The sequence below is a fragment of the Nicrophorus vespilloides genome, unplaced genomic scaffold, assembly GCF_001412225.1.
Source record: "Nicrophorus vespilloides isolate i.1.1-1 unplaced genomic scaffold, Nicve_v1.0, whole genome shotgun sequence".
NCBI lineage: Eukaryota > Metazoa > Arthropoda > Insecta > Coleoptera > Silphidae > Nicrophorus > Nicrophorus vespilloides.
This window is the reverse complement of record NW_017097381.1, coordinates 26,928-52,795: the sequence shown is the minus strand read 5'-3', so window position 1 is coordinate 52,795 and position 25,868 is coordinate 26,928. Positions and strand designations below refer to the sequence as shown.

The 25,868-nt window shown below is 37.4% G+C and overlaps 6 protein-coding genes and 1 non-coding gene across 9 annotated transcripts in view; 4 read left to right on the top strand and 3 right to left on the bottom strand.

Moving 5' to 3' along the window:
• The first annotated feature begins 98 nt into the window (after positions 1 to 98).
• LOC108559980 (calcineurin-binding protein cabin-1-like) lies at positions 99 to 7,693 on the top strand. The gene is made up of 20 exons (XM_017917382.1): positions 99 to 330; positions 397 to 1,164; positions 1,224 to 1,490; positions 1,551 to 1,768; positions 1,828 to 1,968; positions 2,023 to 2,202; positions 2,260 to 2,373; positions 2,427 to 2,604; positions 2,662 to 3,109; positions 3,173 to 3,317; positions 3,370 to 4,889; positions 4,942 to 5,132; positions 5,193 to 5,370; positions 5,428 to 5,621; positions 5,673 to 5,836; positions 5,892 to 6,126; positions 6,184 to 6,312; positions 6,375 to 7,067; positions 7,126 to 7,458; positions 7,516 to 7,693. Exons 1-20 carry the CDS (start codon positions 256 to 258, stop codon positions 7,690 to 7,692), a joined length of 6,348 nt encoding a protein of 2,115 aa, XP_017772871.1. The 5' UTR covers positions 99 to 255; the 3' UTR covers position 7,693.
• A 226-nt stretch (positions 7,694 to 7,919) lies between these two features.
• LOC108559970 (proteasome assembly chaperone 2) lies at positions 7,920 to 8,688 on the top strand. Its single transcript, XM_017917365.1, has one exon. It carries the CDS (start codon positions 7,986 to 7,988, stop codon positions 8,685 to 8,687), a length of 702 nt encoding a protein of 233 aa, XP_017772854.1. The 5' UTR covers positions 7,920 to 7,985; the 3' UTR covers position 8,688.
• Positions 8,689 to 8,757: 69 nt separating this feature from the next.
• LOC108559966 (condensin complex subunit 3-like) lies at positions 8,758 to 12,317 on the bottom strand. 3 transcript variants are annotated; one of them, XM_017917359.1, is made up of 13 exons: positions 12,135 to 12,317; positions 11,873 to 12,090; positions 11,545 to 11,808; positions 11,356 to 11,493; positions 11,084 to 11,295; positions 10,841 to 11,026; positions 10,454 to 10,778; positions 9,980 to 10,387; positions 9,703 to 9,918; positions 9,521 to 9,638; positions 9,253 to 9,461; positions 9,023 to 9,193; positions 8,758 to 8,956 (listed from the first exon to the last, which is right to left on the bottom strand). In XM_017917359.1, the coding sequence occupies exons 2-13, from the start codon at positions 12,029 to 12,031 to the stop codon at positions 8,774 to 8,776; spliced, it is 2,589 nt and encodes an 862-aa protein (XP_017772848.1). In that variant the 5' UTR covers positions 12,032 to 12,090; positions 12,135 to 12,317; the 3' UTR covers positions 8,758 to 8,773. The 3 variants fall into 3 exon arrangements, with proteins under 3 accessions (XP_017772848.1, XP_017772847.1, XP_017772849.1); XM_017917358.1 differs by having other exon boundaries at positions 11,873 to 12,082; positions 12,135 to 12,316; XM_017917360.1 differs by lacking the exon at positions 12,135 to 12,317 and having other exon boundaries at positions 11,545 to 11,773; positions 11,854 to 11,932.
• A 160-nt stretch (positions 12,318 to 12,477) lies between these two features.
• On the top strand, positions 12,478 to 13,207 carry LOC108559964 (ARL14 effector protein-like). The gene is made up of 2 exons (XM_017917357.1): positions 12,478 to 12,530; positions 12,611 to 13,207. Exon 2 carries the CDS (start codon positions 12,616 to 12,618, stop codon positions 13,117 to 13,119), a length of 504 nt encoding a protein of 167 aa, XP_017772846.1. The 5' UTR covers positions 12,478 to 12,530; positions 12,611 to 12,615; the 3' UTR covers positions 13,120 to 13,207.
• LOC108559963 (aprataxin) lies at positions 13,119 to 14,149 on the top strand. The gene is made up of 2 exons (XM_017917356.1): positions 13,119 to 13,634; positions 13,693 to 14,149. Exons 1-2 carry the CDS (start codon positions 13,208 to 13,210, stop codon positions 13,860 to 13,862), a joined length of 597 nt encoding a protein of 198 aa, XP_017772845.1. The 5' UTR covers positions 13,119 to 13,207; the 3' UTR covers positions 13,863 to 14,149.
• Positions 14,150 to 15,147: 998 nt separating this feature from the next.
• LOC108559960 (dendritic arbor reduction protein 1-like) overlaps positions 15,148 to 25,868 on the bottom strand; it is a 12,206-nt gene continuing 1,485 nt past the window's right edge. The window contains exons 3-6 of the mRNA XM_017917353.1: positions 17,201 to 17,560; positions 16,594 to 17,068; positions 15,984 to 16,043; positions 15,148 to 15,765 (exon numbers count right to left, since the gene is read on the bottom strand). Coding sequence (XP_017772842.1) covers positions 15,575 to 15,765; positions 15,984 to 16,043; positions 16,594 to 17,068; positions 17,201 to 17,560 — 1,086 coding nt within the window. The 3' untranslated portion in view covers positions 15,148 to 15,574. The remainder of the gene's footprint in view (positions 15,766 to 15,983; positions 16,044 to 16,593; positions 17,069 to 17,200; positions 17,561 to 25,868) is intronic.
• Trnag-gcc lies at positions 18,612 to 18,682 on the bottom strand. The gene has a single exon. It is a non-coding gene; the product is annotated as a tRNA-Gly (tRNA).

The window sequence follows — 25,868 nt, the reverse complement described above, 5'->3', positions numbered from 1 at the left end:
TCAATTCAATATATTTATTGTATTCAATTTATTATCAATTATCGATCAATCACAAAATGATCTCAAATTGATTATTTTACAATCAAATAATAAAAATAGCAGCGAAATAGTGAACAACATTTTTGTATTACTGAGTTGGTTACCATGGTTATTCATTTGTTTGGATTAAATCTTATTAATTTGTATACAAATCTAGTAGGTTATGTTTAGGATCAAATAGGTTTAAGTTTCCAATTCAAATAATTATTAGTTATTATGTTAAAATTTAGGGCTCTCAACACAGAGTCGTCTTCGGACGAAGATGGACCAGTTATTAGAAAGGAGGCGCAGGTATCAATTGAGAATTGAAAATATTTATGAAAGTATGAAAAAAATAAAGAATAAATATATTTATAGGAAGAGATTGCAATTGACTTATACAATGAGGCGCTTCGATTGCAATGCAATAACAATGTGGAGAAATCATTGGAAAACTTGAAAAAGTTATTGGATTATAATATACCACAATTGGAGAGCCAAGGAGGACTTCCAAAGACCATGTCAAATATCAAGTATTCATGTCGAATAAACATTGCCAGTATATATTTGCAACTGGGAGATAAGGCCAATGCATTGGAGAACTTTCTCATTGCTTCAGAACTTGATGATACTGATGTAACACTGTGGTATAAAATTGGGATGCTTGCATTGAAGCAGAACCATTTCAGGCAATCCATGTATGCATTCACAAAAGGGTTGGATTGTAATGATTCACATTGGCCATGCTTGGATCAGCTGATTTCAGTGCTGTTTGGAATTGGGGACACAATTGCCTGCTTGGAATATATCAGTAAAGCACTTAATCTTGATCCTTATTATGTAAAGGGTATTGTTGTTAGGAAACGCATTTATGAAAATAATCCAGCAACCCAGGAGTACTACATGAAGTTCAATCCAAGCAGTTTGGATGAGCCTGTGGTGAATGTTGATATCACAGAGGAAGAGGAAAATGCTTATCTGGAAGAAATAGAAAAGTTGTATGATAGAATTAATGAAGTGGAAAAGTCTTTTGGACCAAAACCATTACCTGTGATACCATTACCAGTGCCATTGGAAGATTACACTTGGGTTGCTTTAGGGAAGACCTTGACTGGTCTTCATAAATACATTACAGACAACAATATGGTATATTTTTAATATAAATTTAAATTGTTATCAATTTTATCAAGTGATGTATGTTTCAGAGTCATCTCAGTAAGATTAACATGAAAAAGTGTATGAGCAATACAGGTGAATCAAAGGAAACTGTAGCTGATGAGGCTAAGACTGATGTTGTTGAGGAATTTGGGGCACAAGAAGTAGCTGAACAGATCATGGAAGTATTAATTGATAATGTCTTGCTGAATAGTGCTGGCAGATCAGAGGAAATGGATGACATTGTAGAGAGGAGAATGTCAACAACAAGTGAGAACGACGCTACTACTCCAATACAGACAGATGAAAATGAAGAAGTAAAATTGACTTTAATTAATAGATCATAAATTTATCGAATCATCACTATTTTTTTTTAGATGGAACAAGATATGGATGAGCAGGAAGATGTGGGTGGTTCATTAAAGTCAGTTAAAAGTCGTATACTAAGCAGGGGTAGCAAACGAAAACGGGATTTAGTATCTGATTTGCAAATATGGGGTTGGCACAGCAAAAGGAAGGCTGGAAAGAAGGGGAAGAATGACAGAGATACTAGTATAGAGAACGCACTAACGCGCATTATTCCTTCTCATCTACTGTAAGTTATTTATAGAAAACATATTATTTGTATATGTACGTTAATTATTTGAAATACAGACCAAACGGTATCAATGGAAATAAGTATAATCCCATGGAAGATTCTATGTCCACAATGGATCTATACAATATGCACTTAAACGAGAACAAACCAGTGGAGTTAATCTCACCAATCGATTCTCCTATAAGTACAGATGCTTAGTATGTAATGATCGCTCAAATATAAATATTTCATTTAACAATATAAATGTTTAGCTCGTATTTCGGTGGAGATGAGGAGAAAGCAGATGTTAAATCGTTCTGGACTCGGAATTGGGAAAACTGCGATGCCATAGATTTAATCGAAGAATTCGTATACTCTTTATCAAATATATGGCAACTGAAATGGCCAGTACAATTGATATCAATTTACATCGACGCTTACAATATGTTCAGGTAACTAAGAAATAATGTTAGATATCATTAGAAAGTTATACAGGTTGATTGTTACAGAGATCACTGTAGCCATCCGAACTTATTTGGGAATGATATATGTTTTGAAAAGTTACGAAAAGATGCCCTGACAACGATTCTGTATGGAGAATTGACGACACTGAATAGATACGAGTTAGTTGCTGCGTTTAATATTAATTTCAAAAAGTTAAAAATTTTATTCGTAGAAATGATCCGGATAATGAGATACATTGCACTTCTGTGAGCCATCTCACACTGCTGAGCGCATGGGACGAGAATTGGGGTTCCGAGTACGTTAATTTTGCTATTCGAGTGCATTGGTTGCGTTGTCACCTCTTTAAGAAGAGGAACGAAAACGATTTGGCCATAACCGCGTTGCAATTGGTTTGTTTTACACAATTGGATAATTCGTTTTTTTTTTAATTGTCAGTTGCATTTTAGGTGCAAGAATTGGTCAACGGAGAGGAAATTAACGTGAAAAGGTTTAAGCTGCACCTGCCCAATTGTTCCAAGTTCACGGTTATCAGTAGTTATATAATAGAGACGATTTTAAGTAATTTGGAGTTGATACATTCGTTGAGTCGCCTGGATGAGCTGTTCAATGGACAGATGTACGAGGAGGTGGCGAATATCTTGAAGACAACATTTACCTCTTCGAGCAACAATGTTACGTGTGGTAAAATTGGACGACCCGCCCAATTGGGGATGTTGATGCACGCTCTTTGGTTCACCAATCTTACGGAATGCTTCTTGTGGACGGAAGAGTGTTTGAACGAAACGTTGGGTCATTATCTGAAACCTACCACGTACGAGGATAAATGGGAAATGGTCCTGGAAAAATGTTTGGCCATCATGCAAGAGGTTATCAAAAACGAAACGGTAGCTGTTGGTAAGCTAAATGGAAAATGTTTAATTGAAGGTATGAGTTTTAAAGACTAAATTAATTTTGTAGTTGATGTACTACCTGACGAGAAGAGAAATAGATTGATTGAATGTCTTTCGCTTTTGTGCGCTAGGCAAGTCAACGCGGAAAACACGAATAAAATGCCCATAGGGAACGTATCCCCTTGGATAATTTTGCATTACATTCTTCTCAGGTATTATTTGATGTGTGTTTTATATTGTGGGTTTTATGCAATTTATTTGCAGAGATGAGCACCGACAACAAGCGAAAAAAGTAGTGCAACACGTGAAAAAGGATAAAATTAAAAAAAGTAAATACGCGTTGGAGGAGGAGGAATTACCGCCATCAATTGCTATTCTATTCTCTGCCCATGAATTCCTCGGTCCAAAAGGGTGGTGTTTGCAGAATCAAGGGGAATTGTTGCATTTTATGCTGGATACGATAATCTATCGTTTGGACGCACCGATCTTCGAATTTCTACGCGAGAAGATCGACATACATTTAGAGCAGGCCTTCTTCTGCCTTTATCAGCATCCTTGTAAGAAGAATAAAATATCTAGACATCTTGCTGACCACAACGTAAACCCATTGCCATTGACCTGGTCCAGAGCGCAACAGCTATACGAGTACTTCTGTCCAGATGATCTTCCTGAATTTGATTCGTACAAGGCAAAATCGATTTCGGCGGATTTGGAACAACTGCTTCAACGCTTCACATCCATCGTTCCAAAGGAATACGACCCGCAGCCTCTGTACGCCAAAATCTACGATTACATATATTCGAAATCTGAAGAGCTGCCGAAACCCGTCGAATTTTCGGCTAAAATTAAGGCTATGTACTATTTGCTTGGCGATTACTACTTCAAGCAGAGCGAGTGCGAACGCAGCTACAAGTATTATCTGCTAGACCTCTGCATCAGTCCAGATCGAATCGACTCGTGGGCTGCACTATCTCTGGGCATTTCCAGTCAGTTGGAACTTAAATTGAATCACTGCGAAAGGTATAAGACTGAAACGGAATTCTTGGAGAAAGCCAATAGCGCAAGGGTGTGCTTCAAAGAGGCGCTCAAATTGAACGATGTTCATATCACGCTTTGGATTGAATTCGGTGCATTTGAATATATGGTGCACTCTTTTTGCTCGCGTATCCTCAAGTACGATTCGGAAAAATTGAGCATGGAGAAGTTCGAGGTGCTCGAATCGGAGAAGGATAGCTATTTGGATGGATCACGGAAAGCGTTTGAGCTAACATTGAATTTGTACAGCGTCGATCAGGCAGAACCGGATGAGCGATGGCTGTACCACTACATGATTGCTAAGATCAGCGAAAAGAAACAGGAACATCCAAGCGTGTACCTGCATCATTACAACGCAGCGGCCGAATTGCTGCATGAAAACAAGTGCGCGTATCCCGAAAAAATCAATTACAGTAGTCCACAGCGTATGTCCGTGGAAGCACTTGAAGTGTACTACAGGATGAACGCTTCGATACTGAAGTACCTGGAACTACACGACGGAAAACTGATAACCATGGAGGTGGGAAAGCTTTTCAAGAAGTGCTTGGAAAATACGATGCTGCAGAAGATTAAGACTTTGGCTGCTCAGACGAAAGAAGCGAACAAGGCGATAAACGAGGAAGCGAACGAAGAACGGAAGATCATGAGCGAGGTCAAGGAGTGCATGGAATCTTTATTGAAACAAGTGGAGACCTCACTGAAGGGTGATGAAGTCGTCGTCATTGATTCAGATGAAGAAAAGAAACCAGGTATTTTATCATTCAATACATATAAGATTCTAAATACTTTATAATATTTCAGATTACCCAAAAATCAGAGTGAGAACAGCACAAGACATCATGGATGAAATGATGAGGGAAACAATGAAGAATTCTCCTGCACCAGACAATGATGTGGAATTGGTGGTCGCTGCGGATGATAATGAGAAGATGGAAGTGGAAGATGTCAAGTCTGAGAAATCGTCGAAGAGTGAAGATGAAAATAACATTAGAGTATGCTAATTGGTTCACGTTTATTAAGGTCTGCAAATTAAGATGATTGTTTTTTTTAAGAAATCGACGACTACTGCGACGGAAGATTCCTCTAGTTCATCGAGTAGCTCGTCGTCAACTTCCAGTTCAGATTCGGAGAGCGAAGATAGCAGTTCTTCGAGTAGTTCATCTTCGGACAATTCCAATGAGAATTTATCCGAGGCTGAAATCCTTAGCTTAGTCGATAAATGCATTCTAGGTAATCTCCTATTTTGGATTATTCTAATAACTTGATAACTGAACCAACTGAATTTAGGTCTCGAACAATGCATCCGAAGGCTACCGCAGAATTATAAGGCTCTATACCGATTGGCACACGTCTACTATTCGTATTCCAAGAAGAAAGATTTAAGCAAATCGAAGCAATTGTTACTTAGCGAGTACAAGTGCAAGAACAGTTGTTTAGTGCCCGGATTATTCTCGGAGAGGAAACACAACAACTTCTTTAATGTAATTTCAAATGCAAATTCATATTTTTTTTTTTACTTTTTCATCTTGTAGGGAATTTGGAGAATACCGTCGAGCGAGGTGGATCGACCTGGATCTCTATCTGCCCATATGAGCCGATGCGTGACTTTGCTTCTGCAAGTGTTGCAAGACACGAACGACCACAAAACGCTACTGGAATTATGTTTGCAATTGAAGAAGCAGCCGGATCTGGACAAGTAATAACGAGCAATGATTTGTCTTCATTACTTCATGTAAATTGATTGATTGCAGGATTTACATAAGACACAGTGAGCGATTGCAATTGTCTGATCAAGCTTTAGGTATGTGCATACAATCCCTGCGCTCGCAAGTTAAAAATATAACAACGGTGTCGCCAATCCTTGCCGACAAGCTGTTAGTGGACATGTTCAAGGCTTTCCAGAAGAGCAAGAATTCATTACCGCAACACGAGAAGACGTTCTCAAGCATCCTGGTTGATGCATACAAGACTCTGATGGGAGATAAGGTTTCAATTTGCTTCAATCACATTTGCGAATTTAAGTAACTTTATTATTAATTTTAGATTTCCGATTCGGCCAATGTTTTGGATATGGCCATCAAGTACTGTCAACAAAGTAAGATCGCTGAAAAAGCGAAGCACCAGCAGCAACCAACGCAGACCACACCTAAAACACCACTATTGGCTGTGCCTGTATGTAATCGAGACATATGATACAAATTTAGAAATTTTTAAAATTGCATTGACTGTTTTAGCCTACGGTGTTGCCTACGCCGACCAACGTTTCTCCGATGGTTACGCCGATGAAGAGACCCAATTTGGGAAGGCCCAGAGGTCGACCACCAGGACCAGGAAAGTCTCCAAGGGGTCGTAGCCCCATGACCACCGGGACAAATCCATTCTCCTGGCAAAACGCTGTTTTCAATTCTTCCGTTGGTTTGGATTACCTGAAACAGTATCAAGATGAATTGATCAAACAGTACAGCCAGACAATCACCAACCAACTGAAATCCCAATTAGGACAATCTATGTTCCATGCGGCAACTCGTATGACCCAACCAACGGCGGCGGCGGCAGCTGCAGCCAACATGTTGAATCCCACCAACTTTGTTCAAACGCTACAACAGATGAGCGGTTTGAATGCGCTTGCCACCAATCAACTTGCGCAAAGTTTGAGCCAGATGAATCCAAGCTTACTGAATAACGTCGCCAATTCTCAATTGAGTGCGGCGACTAGCGCATCCCAATTGCCCACTCAGGAAACTTTCAGGCAGTTACTTGCCATGAATCAATTGCCGAAGGCTCAGAAACAGCCAAAAGTTCCGAAGCACTCGAAATCCAGTAAATCATCGACAACGGCCACTGGTTTTAAATACCCTGCCGCCGAGTTGTTCAAAACGAAAATGAAAGATACATCGAAAATGCAATCATATCATCAACTAATTAAGGTTTGCAAATCGAATCTGAGTGTAATTTCATAAATTCTATTAAATGTCATCATTTCAGGAAGCACCGAAGGCTCATAGCTCCAAACCGCAACTTCCAGCTGATAGCACAAACCTGATCAAAGATAGACCCAATATTTCTATAATACCGGTTGCACAACCGCAAACCATTTCACCTGTCTCTTCGAGTCCAGGAAAAACACTTCAAGAGAAACTTGCGGATAAGCAGAAACAGCAGAAGAGTGCCGCTGCCAAATCTCTAGATTTTGTGCACCAAAAAGAGCAACAGAAAGCATCATACTCGGGGTACAAACCGAACGTTCTATCCCAAATACCCAAATCTTTGGACGTTATACCGAACTTTCTCATGGAATCCGGCATATCGATTAGTCAAGTAGATATTAAGATTATTCGTATCTTAAATTGGTTTATTATAATTTTCATGTTTTAGGTGCAGCAGCAAAAAACGAAAGCTGTGGAAATATCGCCGGTGAGGAAAGACGCCGGCAGCTCAAAAGCGCCCAACAATCTTCCTATATCTTTATCCGTTATTAAGAAGCAACAGGAGAAACAAAATAAGCCATCACTGCCGCCCGGCGATGACGATGATGTAATTATTATTGAATAATGACAACATTTATTATAACAATTAATGTTAATGTTTTGTCTTTTAATATTTTTTCTATTGCTGAAATAAAATTGTTTTGATTTATTTTATTGTTTATTCGTGTTTTAATTTGTTGCATTTCTTCCAATCAAAAAGAGTAACTTGCAACAAATGCAATAAAACAAGATTTCAAATTTGAAAATAAAAATCCAAAGGATTGGAATACATGTTTCGAAGTTTGCCTAATCGCGAAACGTCAATGTAGATGATTCTGTGACAATTGTATACAATCATCGTTCAAAAAGTTCAGTAAGATGTGCGAATTAATAAAATTTAACAAGGAGACAAGCTTAAAGGATTACACTTTATACATACCGAACGTGTCCATAGGAAATGTGCCGCAATTAACTGTGGACTTGTTGATTTCAACATATAACCTTAAAAAGATTGCTACCGTTTGGCATCCAGCAATAATACCGACAGTGGGTAGCGATCCTTTCGATTTGAAGAGCAAGGATGTTTGCACAGCATGCGAACTGTACGCGAACGAAGATCTAAAGGTGGCCGTGGTTCAGTTAAGATCTGGTTTGGAACGTGGATTGAAGGAGGAATTTCTTAAGAAGCTTATTGCAAACATTAAGGAATTTGAACTGAAGAGGATTGTCTTGCTGACCAGTATATTTGCATTTGAAATGCACAATGTGAACTCCAGTAAATTCATGTACATATCCAATGAGAATGCAGAAATATTCAAAGATTGTGATGCAACTGAAGAAACAAATCTTGATTTAGTCAGTGAAGGATTTGTTTGTCCACTTTTTACAGAGCTAAAAGATAGTGTACCATGTACAATTTTAACTAGGTATTGTTACGAAGGTGATAACAGGTTGGATGCTGTCCACACCATAAACCTGTTGGGTGATATTTTTAAGGAGTTCACTGCTAAAGAAGATTTTAAGTTTCCCATATCATGGGAATACCTGTTTGGAAACCCTGTTCCAATTGAAATATATTAAACTCTATATTTGTATTCATCTTTTATATACAAAAAAATAAAATTATTTAAAAAAAATATATCTATGTAAATTTAAAAAAAATAGTATCATTGTTCTATGCTTTCGATGTTGTCCAAGGAGGTCTGTTGCTGCGGCGAAATATTGTTAACCGGAATGTTTTCCTTATCCTCGTCGCTTTCCTCTTGGATCGAACCGATTTGGTTCATCAGTGAAGTAATGTTCGCTATGAATTTGATGACATTCCTCACAACCAACTTGTCTAGAACTTCCTAGAAAACAAGATCATATCCAAAAGTTAAGAATAGTTTGAAATTTTAACATATTAAAGTACTTACATTTCGAACGTCATCGCATATCGTTAATAATTCCCGCATCAAAGTGCTATCTATTTCGTCCAACGGAAACATCAGGAGCATCTTAGAGTACGTTAAATTGTTCACAGATTTCGGCCTTTTAAGCATATCGCTGCATATTCTTATCATCAAATTGGAGTTCATGTGGTACCTCTGAAATTACAATTGTTTATAGTAAAAATTGGCGATAATGGATATTAATTAAATTCTACCTGAGGATGCGTTTGGCATAATTGTATCAGGAAATTGGCAATGTTTAAGGCGTTCACTCCGGCAAGTGGACTGGTCTTTGGCGCTTTGATAATGGCTTTTACCGTCGGTAAAACAGCGTTTTCAAGTTCGTCCGCCGAATCTCGAATCCTGGGCAACTTTTCCAAAGTCAATCCTATCCTCTGGATCATCTTCTGCAGCTGTTCGTCATCTGTAAATCCATCGTAATGTTATTATTTGAATCCAGAAGATAACATTAACCTCTTTTACTGGAATGCGGAGTGCACCATTTCAGGATGAGCCGTGATATCACTGCGTGCGATTGGATGCGACTGGCCAACAACAGATTACATAAACCATGACTTGCGTGCTCTTGTACATCGGTATTCTAAAACCAAGAATAGCAATAATGATTTAATTGATCGAATCCAATCGTCATTAGATATCTTTACCTCGTCCTGCAATAAATCGACCAAACCTTGAATGATTGTAGTCAAACTGGAGCCGCCTTTGAAGATAGTTTCATGCTGCTCGTCGAAGCTGTTTTCAGGGTCCGTTGGTTTCGCAATCAAATCAGTACCATACAAAACTATCATATCAACGACAGCGCTTATTGCCAGCAATAATCTGTCTGTATTGCAGACTGTTCCCGCACTGTAACTATCAATCTACAAAACAAAAACATTTGCAATACATGGAACTGAGAAATTATCTGGTCAAGTAACTTACCGGAACGCAAAATAAATGAATTCCAATTTCAGCCGTAGACTGATCCATGATGCAGCATAGTCCATAGCACTTCATAGCCTTATACCCGACGGTCTCATCTTTATGACTCAATAACACCTGTATAGTGTTATCTTTGAGAGTCATCAACATCGAATTCAACGTGGTGATCCTCAACGAAGATAGCAGACCGTTGCAAATATCCAGGCACTTCCTGAGAGTGCCTAAGTCCGTCTTCTTCTCATACTCTTGCAAAACCTCCCCGGACTCCGCTACTTCACAATTAATAATAACATTTTCTACCTCTGTTATCCTGTCCTTAAGTCCTTCAGCCTTCAAAAAATTCTGTTCCTTTATAGCCACATCTAGATCCTCCTTCAAGCAGCTCAATTCAATTTTCAGCTTGGCCAACTGCATTAAATATAAAATTCATGTCTGTTACAAATTATTATCACTTAGATAATATGATTAAGTTACTTCTAATTTATTGGTATTATTCTCCTCCGGTTCAGGCACTTCGGGCACCTCGTAAGATATTTCCGAGATCAACAAGCAGACAAATTTGATTTGCTCGTTGACATCGGGTATGGTGTAGTCAAGATTTTTCATGATAGCCTCGACAACTTCTTCCTCCAATACAGCGTTCTGAAGCACCTCTCCCACCAAAGCATTCAACGTTTCCTGAAGAAATTTATCCCCGAAATCATATTTCATGGTTATTTGGAACAACTGTTGTAATATAAACTGATTATGAAAATACTCGACGCTTTCAGGGTCCAAATCATTCTTATCTTTGTAATAACTGAAACAACAAAATCGTTCAGTAAACTTCGCCAAAGCAAATACCAAGAGCAAAGTAATTACTTTTGGATGTATTTGCATAGATGCACCAATTCCGGAAAATACTCGTCTTCGTCGACATCGCATTTTCGGAGCATTTCCAGGTAGCAACGCCAGTATAAAACAGATTCGAATTTCAAATCTTCCAACGGTAAAAGTCGGTTTTCATTCAAATTTAAGGCTTGTTTCAATTCCAAATGCGGTTTCGATCTAAAATTAAAGCAAGTTTATATAAAAGCAATGCACAGAGATTATTTAAGATGTTACGCGAAGAATGCGCTGAGGACGTGTTCCACAACTACCGAAGTTTCTTTGCAGTCTTTAAAGTCCGAATCTAAACACAGCGAATTAATAAACATCAAATAGTCTTCTTCGTAACATTCGAACCACGACGTCACAAAATGTTCATGCATGTACATTCTGATTGATTCATTCTCATCGGTGAATCCGTATTTGATTAACTTTTGCCTTTGGATCACCTGCAAATACATTAATTAATATTTTTCCACAAAATTATCAAACTATAATATCTAAATTACTTTAAAAGCTTTCGGTATCAGCGAGCAGCGGGTGTAAGCTGCTAAGCGAACCTTCACGTTAACATCTCTAGTTTTCATGATTATATTCTCCAAAATATCCTGTCGTAATCCCACTTTTTCCAAACACAGTTTCCTCACCTGAAATAATCAAATCATTTAAACTATCAACAAAATAAACGTTGTTACAACCTTTGCACTTGGATCACCCATCATTTGTGTTGACAATTCATTGACTACTGGACAATCAGGATCAGAGGGGTCCTGTAATGAAAATATTGCACAGACTGCCTGCAATCTGACACTCTCCCTTTCGTCTTTCAATCTCTCCAACATTGCATCCTGTATAGTATCAAATATTTCTACTGATAATTCAAAACCTTTCAGTTGGCTTAAAATTGTCTGAATCAGTTGACATGCTCTGTAACGAATCACATGGTTAGCATTTGGTTGCGCCTGAAATTACAAAAGGAAATCATTTTTATTTTACTCAACCAGTACCATAACTCAAGATCATCACCATCAAAAGTAACTGAATTATAGCACTCAGGAAAGGAGACTCCATTATGGTAGACTCTAGGTCTTGGCTCATCTTTCGTTCGACTCCTTCACAGAACAAAGCCACGAATTGCAGTATTCTTTCAACTTCTGGATTGGAATTCTTGTATTCTGCCTGCATTATAATCTTGAGGATATTCGAAAACGCCTCCACGAATTCATTGAGTTTGCTCTGCAAATCTAACATTAAACATACATCTTCTGGGTTTTGGTGAACAACTCACAGTGTTAAAAAGTTTGTTGAGCTGATGAAGACAAACTGGATGATGCGCACTGCTCACTTGTGCCTTATTGGCTATCTCGCACATTTTGTTGAATAATTCACTCATAATAAAAACATTTAATAATATAGTAAATAATTAAAGCATTGACTCGAATTCAAAAAAAAAAGAATAACCGTTAAATAAAAAAGCCAAGCCGCATTGTTACCAAGGTTGCATAACGTAAATAAACAAGAAAGCGATATTCAATCCTCCATACACAACAGTAAGAAGGTTGCATCATCAGAGGTTAAAAAAGATGTAAAGATAAGATAGTTGCCTAACTAAATTAATTAGTTTTAGATGTTGGTAATTGTGGTTCTTGAGCAGCACAAGAATTATTAATTTGTTTACTAGTTTGTAGGTAACAGTCAGGCAACAATTTAGTTTGTTGTATTTGGTTTTGTAGCTTTAGTAACAAGTATAATTGTTTGCTTCAGTAATAATGGAATCCGATGATTCTAATGCAACAAGTGCAGGTGCTTCTACGGCCAGTGGAGTTAGCACCGATGAATTGAGAATAACAAGAAGCAGTTCGATGTGCTTGGCGAAGAAATCAACGGGGGCAGGTCTGCAGGAATCTTTTGTGTCTGGAAAACCGGCCATTACCAGGAGGCAAATTGCAATTGCTAACAAGGAGAAGATCAAGTTTCTGGGAAACTTTAATCCGGAAACAAGCGAGAGGGAGAAGAGGAAGCTAATGAAAAAAATCCAGACTCGTAAAGGTAACGGTGCTTTGTACAACAACAAGGGGATTCACAACGCAACCGGAAGAGATCTCTGCGATTGCTTGGAGCCCGAATGTCCGGGTTGCTTCTATCCGTGCAAGAAATGCGGTTCGACCAAATGCGGTGTCGACTGCAGATGTATGCGCAAATTTAAATACGATTCAATCGAGTATCACGGTTACAGCTTCACAAAGAAAAATCCTCTGAATGAAGAGCCCTAAACTTTTTCCTTAAGTTACCCAACCTGTTTCTTGTTCTGCTAGGTTAGTTTTTGTTATTGTATGTGAATGGTGTATAGACTTGACAAATATGAAGAGGAAACTTGATTCACAAAAAGAGGATGCTAAGAAGAGTAAATCCAGTGGCCATTGGGCGAATGGTCTACTTACAGCCATGGAGGATCCAGATAATATAGTGAAACAAGATGATAAAATAGTGGTCATCAAAGATAAGTATCCGAAAGCAGAGTTTCATTACCTCGTCATTCCCAAAGAGGAGATCAGCACTTTAAAATCAGTTGATGCAGATCACTTGGTCCTTCTCAGGTACATGCACAAGGTTGGAGAGGAACTAGCTGAACAGCATAAGCACAGAACCTTTAAGTTTGGCTATCATGCAGAGGCAAGCATGTTCAGATTACATTTGCATGTTATCAGTGATGACATGAATTCACCTTGCCTGAAGACCAAGAAACATTGGAACAGCTACACTTCTGGGTTTTTCTTGGATTCAGAAGGTATGTGCATCAACAAAATGTTGAGGAATAACAATTTTATAATTATTGATTATTTTAGAGGTCTGCAATAGTTTGGAGGAGGATGGGGTTGTCAAAAAGTTGTCTGCAGACGAGTGCAAGGCTTTCTTGAATGAACCACTGAAATGCCACAAATGTGACCACATTCCAAAGCACATGCCCAGTTTAAAGCAACATCTACTTAAGCATCTTGAGGATACTGATAAGTAGGAAATACATTAACAACAGAAAGAAAACACATTTATTAATCTTATTTAGTAATGTTCACAACTTTTATAGAACAAAACAAAGCCAGTAATTTATTTAGAAATGTATTTATTCAGAAAAAATAAGTATTTTAACTGTTTTTTTTGTGTGTTTCTCTTGCTTTTATTGTATTGAAACAACATGTGGTAAAAATAAAATTGTATTATAATTACAATATAGAAAAAAAAAACAAATTCTACCTATGTAACATCTAAATAGAGTAAAAACAAACAAGAAAATAGAATAGATTTGAATGGATCTTGTTATATAAATAAACAAAATTATAAAGGAAAAAAAAACAAACAAAAATTATTTATAGTAATGTTAATAATTTTCTTCTTTCGGTGCATTTTCTATAATTGTTATTAGATATGTAATATAATTAAGTATTTGTTTATCTCATAAATACACTAGATATGCGTAGCTTTCCTTTTTTTTCTCTCTTTTTACAATTGAATGATTTGAGAACAAAACAAAATAGTTATTAGAATTAAAAAAATCTTGTGACTAGTTTCTAGTCAGTTTACATAATATGTATGAATTATATATACACATGCACTTGTTTCCTTTCCGCCGTTCATGTTCGCTCGCCTCTTCCTATGTACAGACAAATTGTTGATTTTTTTTCTTCAGCTTGTTAATTAACTCGTTCAAGATCAGTGTACATATTTGGTAACTTCATATACTGAATTTTTGTATACGATTAATATAATATAAATACATTTAATATATATAAAAGTTTAAATAATCACAACACTGGGTATAATAATAATAATAATGTACTAATAAGAGAAATAAAATGGCAAAAAATTAAAAATGCAATGGAAATCAATTTATTTTTTTTTGTTCTTGTTTCGTTTCCTCGAAAAAGTGAAAAACAGTAACGTATTATTGTTTCGGTGCTAGAATCATTTAAATTGAATAATACCCTTTCCTTCTTTTGTCGTAGCTGCAGTAAACAAATTAGAATAGTCACATGTTTTTCTTGCAATTTGTATTTTTTTTTGTATACAACAAAAATTGTTCTCTCTTTCTCAAACTCCTCTCCCACTCATCGTCTTCGAAATGCACCACGCGTTTCATTAAAATCGTTCTTAAAGTTTAAATAATAAAAATCACAATTAATAATTTACTAAAAAAAAATATACAAACTTCATAACAACAAATATACATAAAATAAAGAAATATATATATTAATCAATTACATTTTCATACATATATATTATATATTACTTTTGATTAGCTCGGAATCAAATAAAAAGTATTAGAAAAAGGAAACAAACAAACAAAAAAAAAATAAGTCTAAGAAGTAAGAAGGACCGTCGTCGTCTTCTCCTAAGGCCGTTCAAATTTGGAAATTGGTCTCGAAGGTCTTGGAAATAATATAGCGTTCGTTTGACAAGGAATCACTGAGTGTAAAACAAAAAATAAAAACTATAAGAGTAAACAAGATGAGATCTTTTCAGATTCATTCAAATTATGGAATGTGTGGATTTGTGTGTGTTTTGTGTGTAGTATGTTCGTGCGTGCATATGCATCGATCGTCTGGATTGATTCTGCTTCTCTCGAGAGGGGAAATAAAACATATGTAAAATCGCACTCTGTCTCTGTGGCATAACGTTTGTATGTTTAGGTAGGTCACTCGGTTTGTTTCAGTGTTTCTTTCTGTGGGCACTTCACTTGCTCGTTTTTGGTAGGTGCCTCTTCATGTGCAATGCCAGATGATCGGATCTGGCAAAGGACCTTTCGCAGACGGCACATTTGAACGGCTTGGCCCCTGTATGCTTACGATAGTGACGGGTCAGCTCGTCGGACCTCGCAAATCTCCACTCGCAGTCGGGCCATTGGCACTGGTATGGCTTCTCACCTTTAACATATCAAAAATACCTAATTAGATATACCTAAATCATTCCATCTTCACAACTATGTGCAAAGCGCAAGTGGTATATGACTACCATCATCGAGATTGCACCATATTCGAGTAACGTATAATAATGTCTCTTAACTAAGAATATATTTGCAGATATTGAATTTCCAAACAATTAATTTCTTCATAAAATTAGCTTAGAAATATGCATTACATACCTGTATGTATTCGTTGATGAGCTTTCAGATGAGAACTTTTTGTGTAGACCTTGGTGCAACCTGCAACGAAAAATTAGTAATATTACATCTTCGGAAAGAATATTTGTGACGGTATAATATTTATAAATTTTGTAAAAGTTTTTTGCTAAATTGTATAAAATAATAGTTCTTGTGTGATACGCGGGGTGTTTTGTAATGCATTGAAAAGTATGGGGAAGTTCAAATTAACCTCTGTCTTATTCTGCATTCCTGATTCACATGCCCTTTTAGTAGGACAAATTTGGATAAGAAAGATTTCTGTTTAGAGGACGAAAAAGTCAAATGAATTTTTTATTGTTGCTGTTGCGAATATCTTTCCGATTATAAAACTTATAATTTTATAAACATTATTTTGTTTTTAATTTATTGACATTTATTAATTAAATATGATAATGAAACAATTGTTTGGTAAAAAAAACTAATTGTATTGTTTATGTTGTCAGTTAATTGTTAGTAAAAATGTTGTTATGTGTCGGTTATTGATTTATAAATATTTGTAAAATCATAGTTTGTAAGTTCTAATTTGGTAAGTTCTTAAACATGGTGAGTATATTTAAAATAAGAATTTTACCCATGAAGTCGCAATGGTGTATCCGACGCTTTTCTAGTTCGGGGTTGTTCCTCCTGTTGTATTTAACGGAGTGCGTGATTCTGGGGGCGGGCGTTTGCGGACATCCGGGGGCGGGATACGGCGGGGGCGGCGTGCGACGGGGTAGCGTCCCGCCAGGCGACCCCGGTTCCGAGCTGGGTGGAGTCAGGGGCGAAACGTACATAAGACGTGACATTGGTGGATAGAGCGCGTTTCCGGGCGCCGGTCCCACCGGGGGATTCCCATACTTGTACTGTGGCTGTGGTTGATGCTGCTGTTGTTGCTGCTGCTGATGCGCATTGCTGTTGGGTTGATGCAGGATGTGTTGCTGCTGCTGGTAATGAGGTTGAGGTTGTTGCGTTTGCTGAGGGCTCATTGGTTGTTGTTGTTGTTGGTTGTAGGGAGAAGACGCCGGCGTCCCCATGAGATGGAGAGTGGGGCCGGGCTGCTGCAGGATCTGAAACGAGAAGTTCTACCCGTTCATTTTCGCACCCTCCTATCGAACGAATCGCGTGGAGAATTGCGAGGGGCGTTTCGCATCCTCATTTTCTGCAAAACGCCCCCCTCGTATTGGACGTGGTTGGCTTACCTTCTCCGTTTTGATCTCGAGGGGCGAGAGCAACGGTGTCGGGGCGCAGGCGGCAGCGGTCAGATCGTCGACGGCTTCCAGCTTCACTTGGCCGGCACCGACTGCCAACATGTTTGCGTTTTCAGGGTCGATGTTTTGTATGCTGCTGGCGATGTCTTCCCACAGGGGCGGCCGCAGGAAGACATCGTCGTCGGTGCCAGGCAGCGTCCTCATCGACACGTAACTCATGGTGGGTTGGTGACGAGGCGGCTCGAAGAAATCATCGATCTGCGATGCCGAATCCCGCCTCGGCTTATCCAGCTCCTCTTCGAACCTCCTCTCCCATTCCTGCTTGCATAGGAAGGTATCCAGATCGCTTGTCTGGAACAACAATTACAAGAAAGAAACGAAAATTAATGTTTGATTGTCTTAAACATTATTATAAAATTGTTTTATGTTTGACAAGAATCACTATAATTAATTTCATAAATTTATGTTATGTTTAATGAATATTGAGCAATTATTGTTAATGGTTATTAGATGTAAGATAATGTATGTTTCTTATAAGTATTTGTTGTATATTAGTTGCTTTATTTACTTAGTAAATTTGTATGTTATTCTTTTGAATAATATATAATATTTACTCAGAGAATCTCAATTTATTTTTAATTAATTAAATCTGGAAGTGAGCCAGCAATGTTTACAACATTGTACTCATTCGGTTCTCTTTTCATATCATCTGTTTTATCTTTTCGATTGAAATGAAGAGAATGAAAAGAGTTTGATTATTGTTTCGCGATTTTTCATAGTCACTGCTTTAATTTATTTCTAGTATTGTCAGCGGAGATGCGATCCGCCGCATCGTCGTTGCTGTCGGTGTTGAAGGAACCCCAGACACCGTCATCATTCATCGATGACAGGTGAGAACATGCGTGCGGCTGGGGCGGCGTTCCAAGTGGGGCGAAGAGGTGAAACCCCCTCAACCCCATAATATCACCGCCCCCGCCGTGTTCTAATTACCATACAATGCCGCAGGAGGTGCTGCTACCCCCTACCGGCTCGACGTTTTTATTCGAATGCATGTCATCCTCGACGATGAACATGATTCTCGCCTCTACACGTTATTATTTTATGACTTGTAAATATACCGAAAATTGATTTATAATCGAATCTCATCTATTTTTCTTCTTCTTTGTCTTCTTCCCTTTTCGAACGCAGACCAGACCATTGTCCACATCAACATTACCCTTTTCTTCCACCTCCCCACGTTTTATCAATTACAAATTTGAATTTCATCTATTCATTTCATCACGAATACATAAAACATGCACAAACAATGCTTAAAGAAATGTTAACAAAACATTATCTTACATGTCTTTAACTTTACCTTTTGTAAACAATAATAATTTCTTCAAGAAATTCCAAAAGTGATTGCATCGGCCGGGAATCGAACCCGGGCCGCCCGCGTGGCAGGCGAGCATTCTACCACTGAACCACCGATGCTTATATAAATAATTTCAAGTTTTTAAGTTTCCACAGCAAAAACTTGAATTTCTAATTATTACGGAGCATTCTATATAAAATATGTAATCAGGAAACCGATTGGTTGTTATGAATGACATTTGTTAATTGTTACATCTGAAATTATGAGTAACCATGGATTTTAACTTTACTTAGAGTATCTAAACATTTAGTGCTATAATTTCAAACTTAGATTCACATGAGCATAGCCGTGCAGCAGTTCTTTGGATATGTAATTATCGAAGAGCATTTCAGTAAAATATAAACGAGATCGCTCAGGTTCAAGCCAGGCGCATACGGAGAATGAATACGATGCTCTGGTTCAGCGAATGAGGAGGAGAAAGAAGAAGAATAAGTGGTTGTTGTTGGAGACGACGATGAAGAGGAAGATGTAGAAGACAGAGGAGGAGAGGTTCCATGAATGGTGGTTATGAATGAAACGTGTTCAGTGGAAGATAACTGGAGATGTGCAGGAAATAAACTGGCTGGAATCTCGTCGGGCCGGGCGGCGGCGGCCGCTCAGACGGTCAATAATACAACTGTACTCCGGCTCTCCTTCTTCTTCTTCATCATCATCATCTCCTCTTCTGTTTACAGGAAATAGCTTCGATTTAAATTGCGGCCATAAGTGCCTGCGATAAATGGTAGTGCGTACAATGTAATTCGCTGTAAAATTTTAATACCGCGCTCTATTAGGACTTATTACCATAGCATCGGATATACCAGGAAATCCTGGAGCGCTTTTTTTCCATTATTCCTCTCCTCACTTTGTTTTTCATCCTTTCCCGTCCTTTTATCTAGATGCCGAAAGTGTATCGAACAGATACAGATCATCTCGCTTATCTGCCTGAAGATCCGCGCGCTCCAGATCAGATATACTACAACCACCGTGGATGATGGATGAATGGACGGATGGATGGATAGGTATATACGTATATATCCCACCTAGGCCAGCCAAGCCGCTGCAGCAACGGCGAGCGGCGCGCTCTTAATCTATGTAAGACATCTGAGTTATAAAGCCTCACATGGAAAATGAAAATGGAACTAATTCAAATTATTTATTGCCCATTAACGTCAGCCTTTATTTACTGCCGGCCAACTCGCAAAGTTCACATCAGTGGCTCAGACCCATTATACATGCCCGATGTATACCTACAACACAACCACAGACACAGACCACACATTCATCTTTATATGCTTTTCTTTTTACTCCTTCTCGTCCGTTTCTCCAGTCGTTTATTCGCCAATAATGGAATTGGAAAACGGACAACAGTATACACATAAACACACAAAAAGTCCGCAACGATCGGATAACCATCGAAAAATAACGAAACCAACGGCAGACAGAAAAAAAAATCATCACATAATCGATAATTCACGTCATTTCTACAAATTCTACCATCAAATGGAATCATTTACATTAATATTTTTATCATTGAAATATTCTGTTTGTTCTAAACTGCATAAACTACATGAAAAATGTATGATACAAGTTTTCAGAAATATTTTAGAAAATAATAGTAATTGGTCGTCAGATGAAGAACGGAGCGTTCCATGTCGATTTCACCTAACCCGAAAGGTCTCAACAATAACAATAAGAAATGCCATCCAAAGTTCAATCAAATCCGATCTTTATCTATTTGAAACTTTATACGTTATGTTAAGCATATTGGCCAAACGCGAAAGAGATAAATATTGAAAAAAAGAAAAATATTTATCTCATAATTGTCGTGGAGCTGCAAGCTATTTTCTCTCGTGAGTTTATTGGCATTCATATGTTTAATGTTCTTCGGCTCGTTGTTAACCCTCAAGCGTAGAAAGCAATTCCAAAATGAAGATAATTGGTTGCAAGAGTATAAATAAACATATTAGTAATAAAATATGTTTGACGAAGACAAATATTTTCGGTTTTTTTTTTAAATTCTCGGATTGATTTTTAGAGACAAATTTAAAGCCATAATAGGCACTATAAGATGGATAACTTCACTTAAATTTAATTGGTCATCATTATCAATTTGCTTAATGTGCGGACCGGACCACAATCAATTTACCGAAAAAAAAAAGTAGGAACGGTTTAAAACGTAATCCATTAAGTTTTCGATAGAATAAAGAAGTAATTATAGTTGAAATGAGTTTAATAATGAAAGTTAATATTAGAAATGCTGCAGAGTGAGATTAATTAATCCTTCTGTACTAAATGTTAACTTCAATTTATTGTAGCTAGTAGGTGTACGATGGATTTTAAATTACTTATAAAAAGTAGTAGATAAAAACGATTATTGTTAGTTTAGAAACAGATGTCAAATGGTAATTGACATTGACAATTGAAAAACTATAATTTTAGTGATTTTTTTATTGTTTTAGAATGGTTGATGAATCATACATTAGAAAATACAAGCCACAGACAATAAACTTTGAGTAAGTAATGTTATTGTAATGATTATGTTTTAATTCTTTACATCAATTTCACTTGGAGAAAAATTTGCTTTTTATTAAAAAATCAATTTTCAATGACTTTTATCGATGATCATGTTTTAAAATAGATTCACGATTTCGTCTTAGAAAACTAAAAACAAAGCTTAGAAGAAATATAAATAATGTAACTGAAACCGCAGAAAATAATCTCCGAGTAAGAAAGTAATTGTAACGTTTATAGTTTGCTATTTTTTTTTTGCGTAATCAGCAAAGTGGAAATGCGAGAACAACAACGGGTGACATTAAATTGTACGATTCGAATATTTCGTTTCGTTTATTGTTCGTTTGCGGTCTGAGTTTATTTGTTTGCTCGTGTCGAACAATTAGTATTAACACCGTGAATGTTGTTTATGACCTCGCGACAGAATATTTGGTCGGTCTGTCTCACCCGAAGAGAAGTGAATGTCTCTCCCATAACGCGACGCACTGACGAAGAGACAGAACAGCGTCCATATAATCTGAATCTATTTAGCATTAAGCTGAAAAAAAAAGAGCGAACAGAAGTGGTCGCATTTTTATTCACTTCTTTATTTACATTTTTACGTACATGCGGGAAGAAAGCCTTGACATTCAGTTTTACTGCCGCTCGTATCGAATACCAAAATTAATAACAGTCACATTGCAATTGCACGGCGTTCCATAATTCTCGTTTTTCTTACTCTTTCTCTTTCTCTCTCTGCTTCTTTTCTTTGACATTTTTATTCGTTTTCCCAGGGCCTCGTGTTTCTACCATTTTTGGCTCGAGTTTCATTTTGCAATTCATTTGCGGATCTTCCATTTCCAGAGCGCAACTTCTCGGAATTAGTCACATATCGATATTATCATGAAATAGCATTAATACTGTTAATAGCTGTGGTAGTCATGGAAACTATACTCATCTCACGGAGACAAATGATGGACAAGTAAAACGGGACAAACATTTGTGAAACAAGCTATGGTAGTCATGGAGATTTGAATTGGCGAGTGAAGCTAATATCTGATGGCACGTAGAAATACGAACGACTAATACAAATGAGTTCTTTCCTCGTCTAGGCGAAGGAGACACAAAAAAATATGAAGTAGAGAGACAATGGCGTTGTCCATTAAAGTGTCAAAAGAAAAAAATAAAACGAGGATGGAACAGGCAAAAAAAAGGATCACAGGGGGTCTTCAGTAGTTGACAGAGACGAATGCAAAATGGACGGGCTGAACAAAAGGATCGCCGTTCGTGTGTAATTAATAAAACGTGTGGGCAAGCGTCTCGCGACTCCCACACTTCTTTTTGTTTTTTTCCCCTCATTCTTCATCTTCTTCTTCTTTTCCATCATTGGTGATAGATGAGAGGAAGAAGGAGATGGATAAGCGTGTATTCTCTTGTTGTCCTGGTCATCGTGGTTGTCTTTTCGGTCGAATGCCAGGAAGTCGTCGGGCTCGTGCACAATTACACGACATTAATCTGTCTCTAATTAATTGTATGCAACCATATCCGGACATTTCGTTTCGCTCCGAGCATTCCGAGGCACATTCGAAAAACGAAACTCCGAAGAGCTAAATGAAGAAGGAGATGATCATGATGAAGAAGGAGAAACTTCGTCGGCGCAGGATTCCTTTGGTGATGAGAAACCAGCCATCGGTATGTCCATTACCGCCCATGATATAATCCTTCAGGATCTTCATTATTCGTTTAACAATCCTTTTTTTCATATTATTTTTGTTGCCTCATTCGCGCAGGTCATATATCCTTTTTAAGACATCCAATCCTCGAGAAACCGTTTTCTCTTTCTTCGCGCATATAATAATAGTAATTGTTATTATAATACAACTAAATATAGTTACATCAATTAAGTTGATATACATGGACAATTTAAATAAGTAACAATTTTACCAACAAGAATATTAAACTATGAAAATCTATTTGTTACAAAGTAACGTAGGTTGAAGAAATTCATATTCTGTCCTCTGATGTTTGTTATGGAAATTGTCTCGGTAACATATGATTGCTATAAATCTTGCAACTGGAGTTATTTGTTGCATAATTATAAGTGATTGGAAATTAGCGAAATGTAGTTATTCATAATACAGTTTAAACGAATTCAATTTATCGTTTGACATTTAACGGTTAGAGTAAACAAGACATTAAGTTACCATGATCGCCTTTTGACATATAAAACTAGACCTGCATTTGTTTAGTTTTTCTTTTGTTTCGATAGGTTGTGCTCGTAATATTTTTGTTCTTCTTTTTGTCAATTGAAAAACGTTGATTGTTGTTAGATATGCATGATTTTTTTTTGTCCACTGATATTTGTAATTAATAAATAATTTTGTACGTGATATTTTGTAAAGTATCTGGAAAAGTGATCTAGTTAATAAGTGCTCATTCGAAGGGTATTACTTCTTTTAATGAATTCCAAAATCATTAGTTATGTGGCGTGTCCTGTCTGCCTGCCTGTCTCTGTCCACCCATTGTGCTCTTCCCTATGAGGTTCTTCGTCTCGTGCTTTATGTTTTTGTTTTGTTCCGAATTAATTAATTAATTAAGAACGGAGCGTGAGACGCGGGGTTGGGGGGTTCAAAGGTTTTCCGTTTCGTGTTTGCTCCAACATTGCAATAATTCAATTTCCTGTTGTCGCCGACGTCGGCTTCTAGGATTACAGAATTAATAATGAAACGATTCCTCCCACCCTCTGAGGGGGTCAGGGGATGGTTTTGCGTTTGTTTTGTTGCAGGATGAAGAAGAAGAAGAAGTCCGATGACAATGCGTAATTACAATGGTCGTTTTGTTTGCATTTGGCGAACATAATCATTAAAGTATATCGCTTGCAGGAAAATGGAAAAGCTCGTGTAAAAGGAAGGAATCCACACTAATACGAGGCTCCCAGATATGGTAATATTATATCTACAAGTCGGGAATTTCAATCTGTCTTAGTGCCATCTATTCACTTTCTTTGAATAATACATGCCTCGTATCCATCAAACACACACGCACAACAGCACATTCTATGCAATGCTCGAACTTCAAACTTCATAAGGTTCGTTCGATACTTCTTCTTCTACTTCTCGTTCCTCCACTTCTTCGTCTTCTTCTTTGCCCCATCCACACGGCCAATAACAAACAACGCGCAATATATTTATACCGTGTGATGTCATTGAACGATCGCGAATTTGTTATTCACCTGCGGACGCAGTTTATCTTTCGTTTTCTTCTTTTCCGTCAAAAAGAGAAGAAAAATAAAAATGCTCTTCGACTTTATTTTATTCCTCATTTATTTATTTACTTTTCTTCTCTCTCTCTATCTCTCTCTCTCTCTCTCCATCACGCACTCACTCATCTCTTTGGCGACGTTGTCTTCTCCCTCCTCAACATTCCACCACGTCTTAATTCAGTATTCAGCAATAATCATAAATAAATTATGCGAATATTATTCCCTCTACATAACATAATACTACATTGTGGATTTCCATTTACATATTTCTTCGGGCTTTTATGTGTCCCTCTACGCACCACAAGCGTACATTTATACATACACTATATACGCGTTCTCCATAATTTATGGGCCTCCTCCACTTTCGACACATACACATTATTTTTCTTCATCATCCTTCGCACCTACTTCATCTCTCCATCTCCCTCTCATTCCTTCAATTCGCCACCTATGCTTCTGCCGCTCGGTTCATTAATCCACCCTCCGATCAGATGTCTCAACTTAGGCATAGCAACTGTTACCATGCGACCATTGAATCATTCGCTTTCATCAAGAAAACGTTGACCAATCGGAAAATCCTTATATTAAACGTGATTCATTTACTGCAAATGAACGCGGAACATCTGCCTTATTTCCTGTACGAAACATCTGCAATATTCAACTAATTCATTTTTACTCAAAACCCTTTAATTCCAATACCAGAACAAAGAAAAAACTAATTTTATTACAAGAAAACTAATGCATTATTCGGAACAAATGTAGAAAATTCGAATGGGTTCAAGCACCGCTTTAAATGAACCACGAACGCATAACTAATAGCTTTATTGTACGTTTGATTATTCTCAGACAGTTTCTATACTGTGCATACATTAATGGTCAATTCGCAATGGGAATATTGCATTTAGTTTGTTTACAATCGGAAGTAATTGCCGCCCATTATATAATACGCAATGACTACACATGGCAACTGCTACCAAACCCAATACTTATTATTCAATTAATTTCAATCAATCAATCAATTTAATTTAAATTTCCCAGTTTCCAACTTTATTTATAATATTTGTCTTAATGTAAAATGTTTTAACTGTTTCTCCTTAGTTTGTTATTGTATTGTAAGAAAAGTAGTGTTAGATGATATGGAATGTCGTTGATATGCAGTGTGAATTGATTAGGTTTGATTGGAAAGTGGTGACAAAATCGAGGCGCGAAGTGTGAAGACTGGTTACGAAGCGGTGAGGAGGCGGGCGTCTAATTGCCGCGAAGAAAGGGAAATATCAAGAGATCTGCAAATTACATAAATTTTCCAATCATTCACGTGTAAAACGTGCGACGTCCTTTCGAGCTATTTCCATCATTATGCATTGGAGCTGCAATTAGCGCACGGAATTAGCATAAGAGAATACAAAAAAAAATAAAATAAACAGAAAACTTGAGGGTAAAATGCATATTCATCGGTAGACGGTGGCGCAATTACGGTAATGGGGTCGTAATTCGAAATTCGACCGCAACCC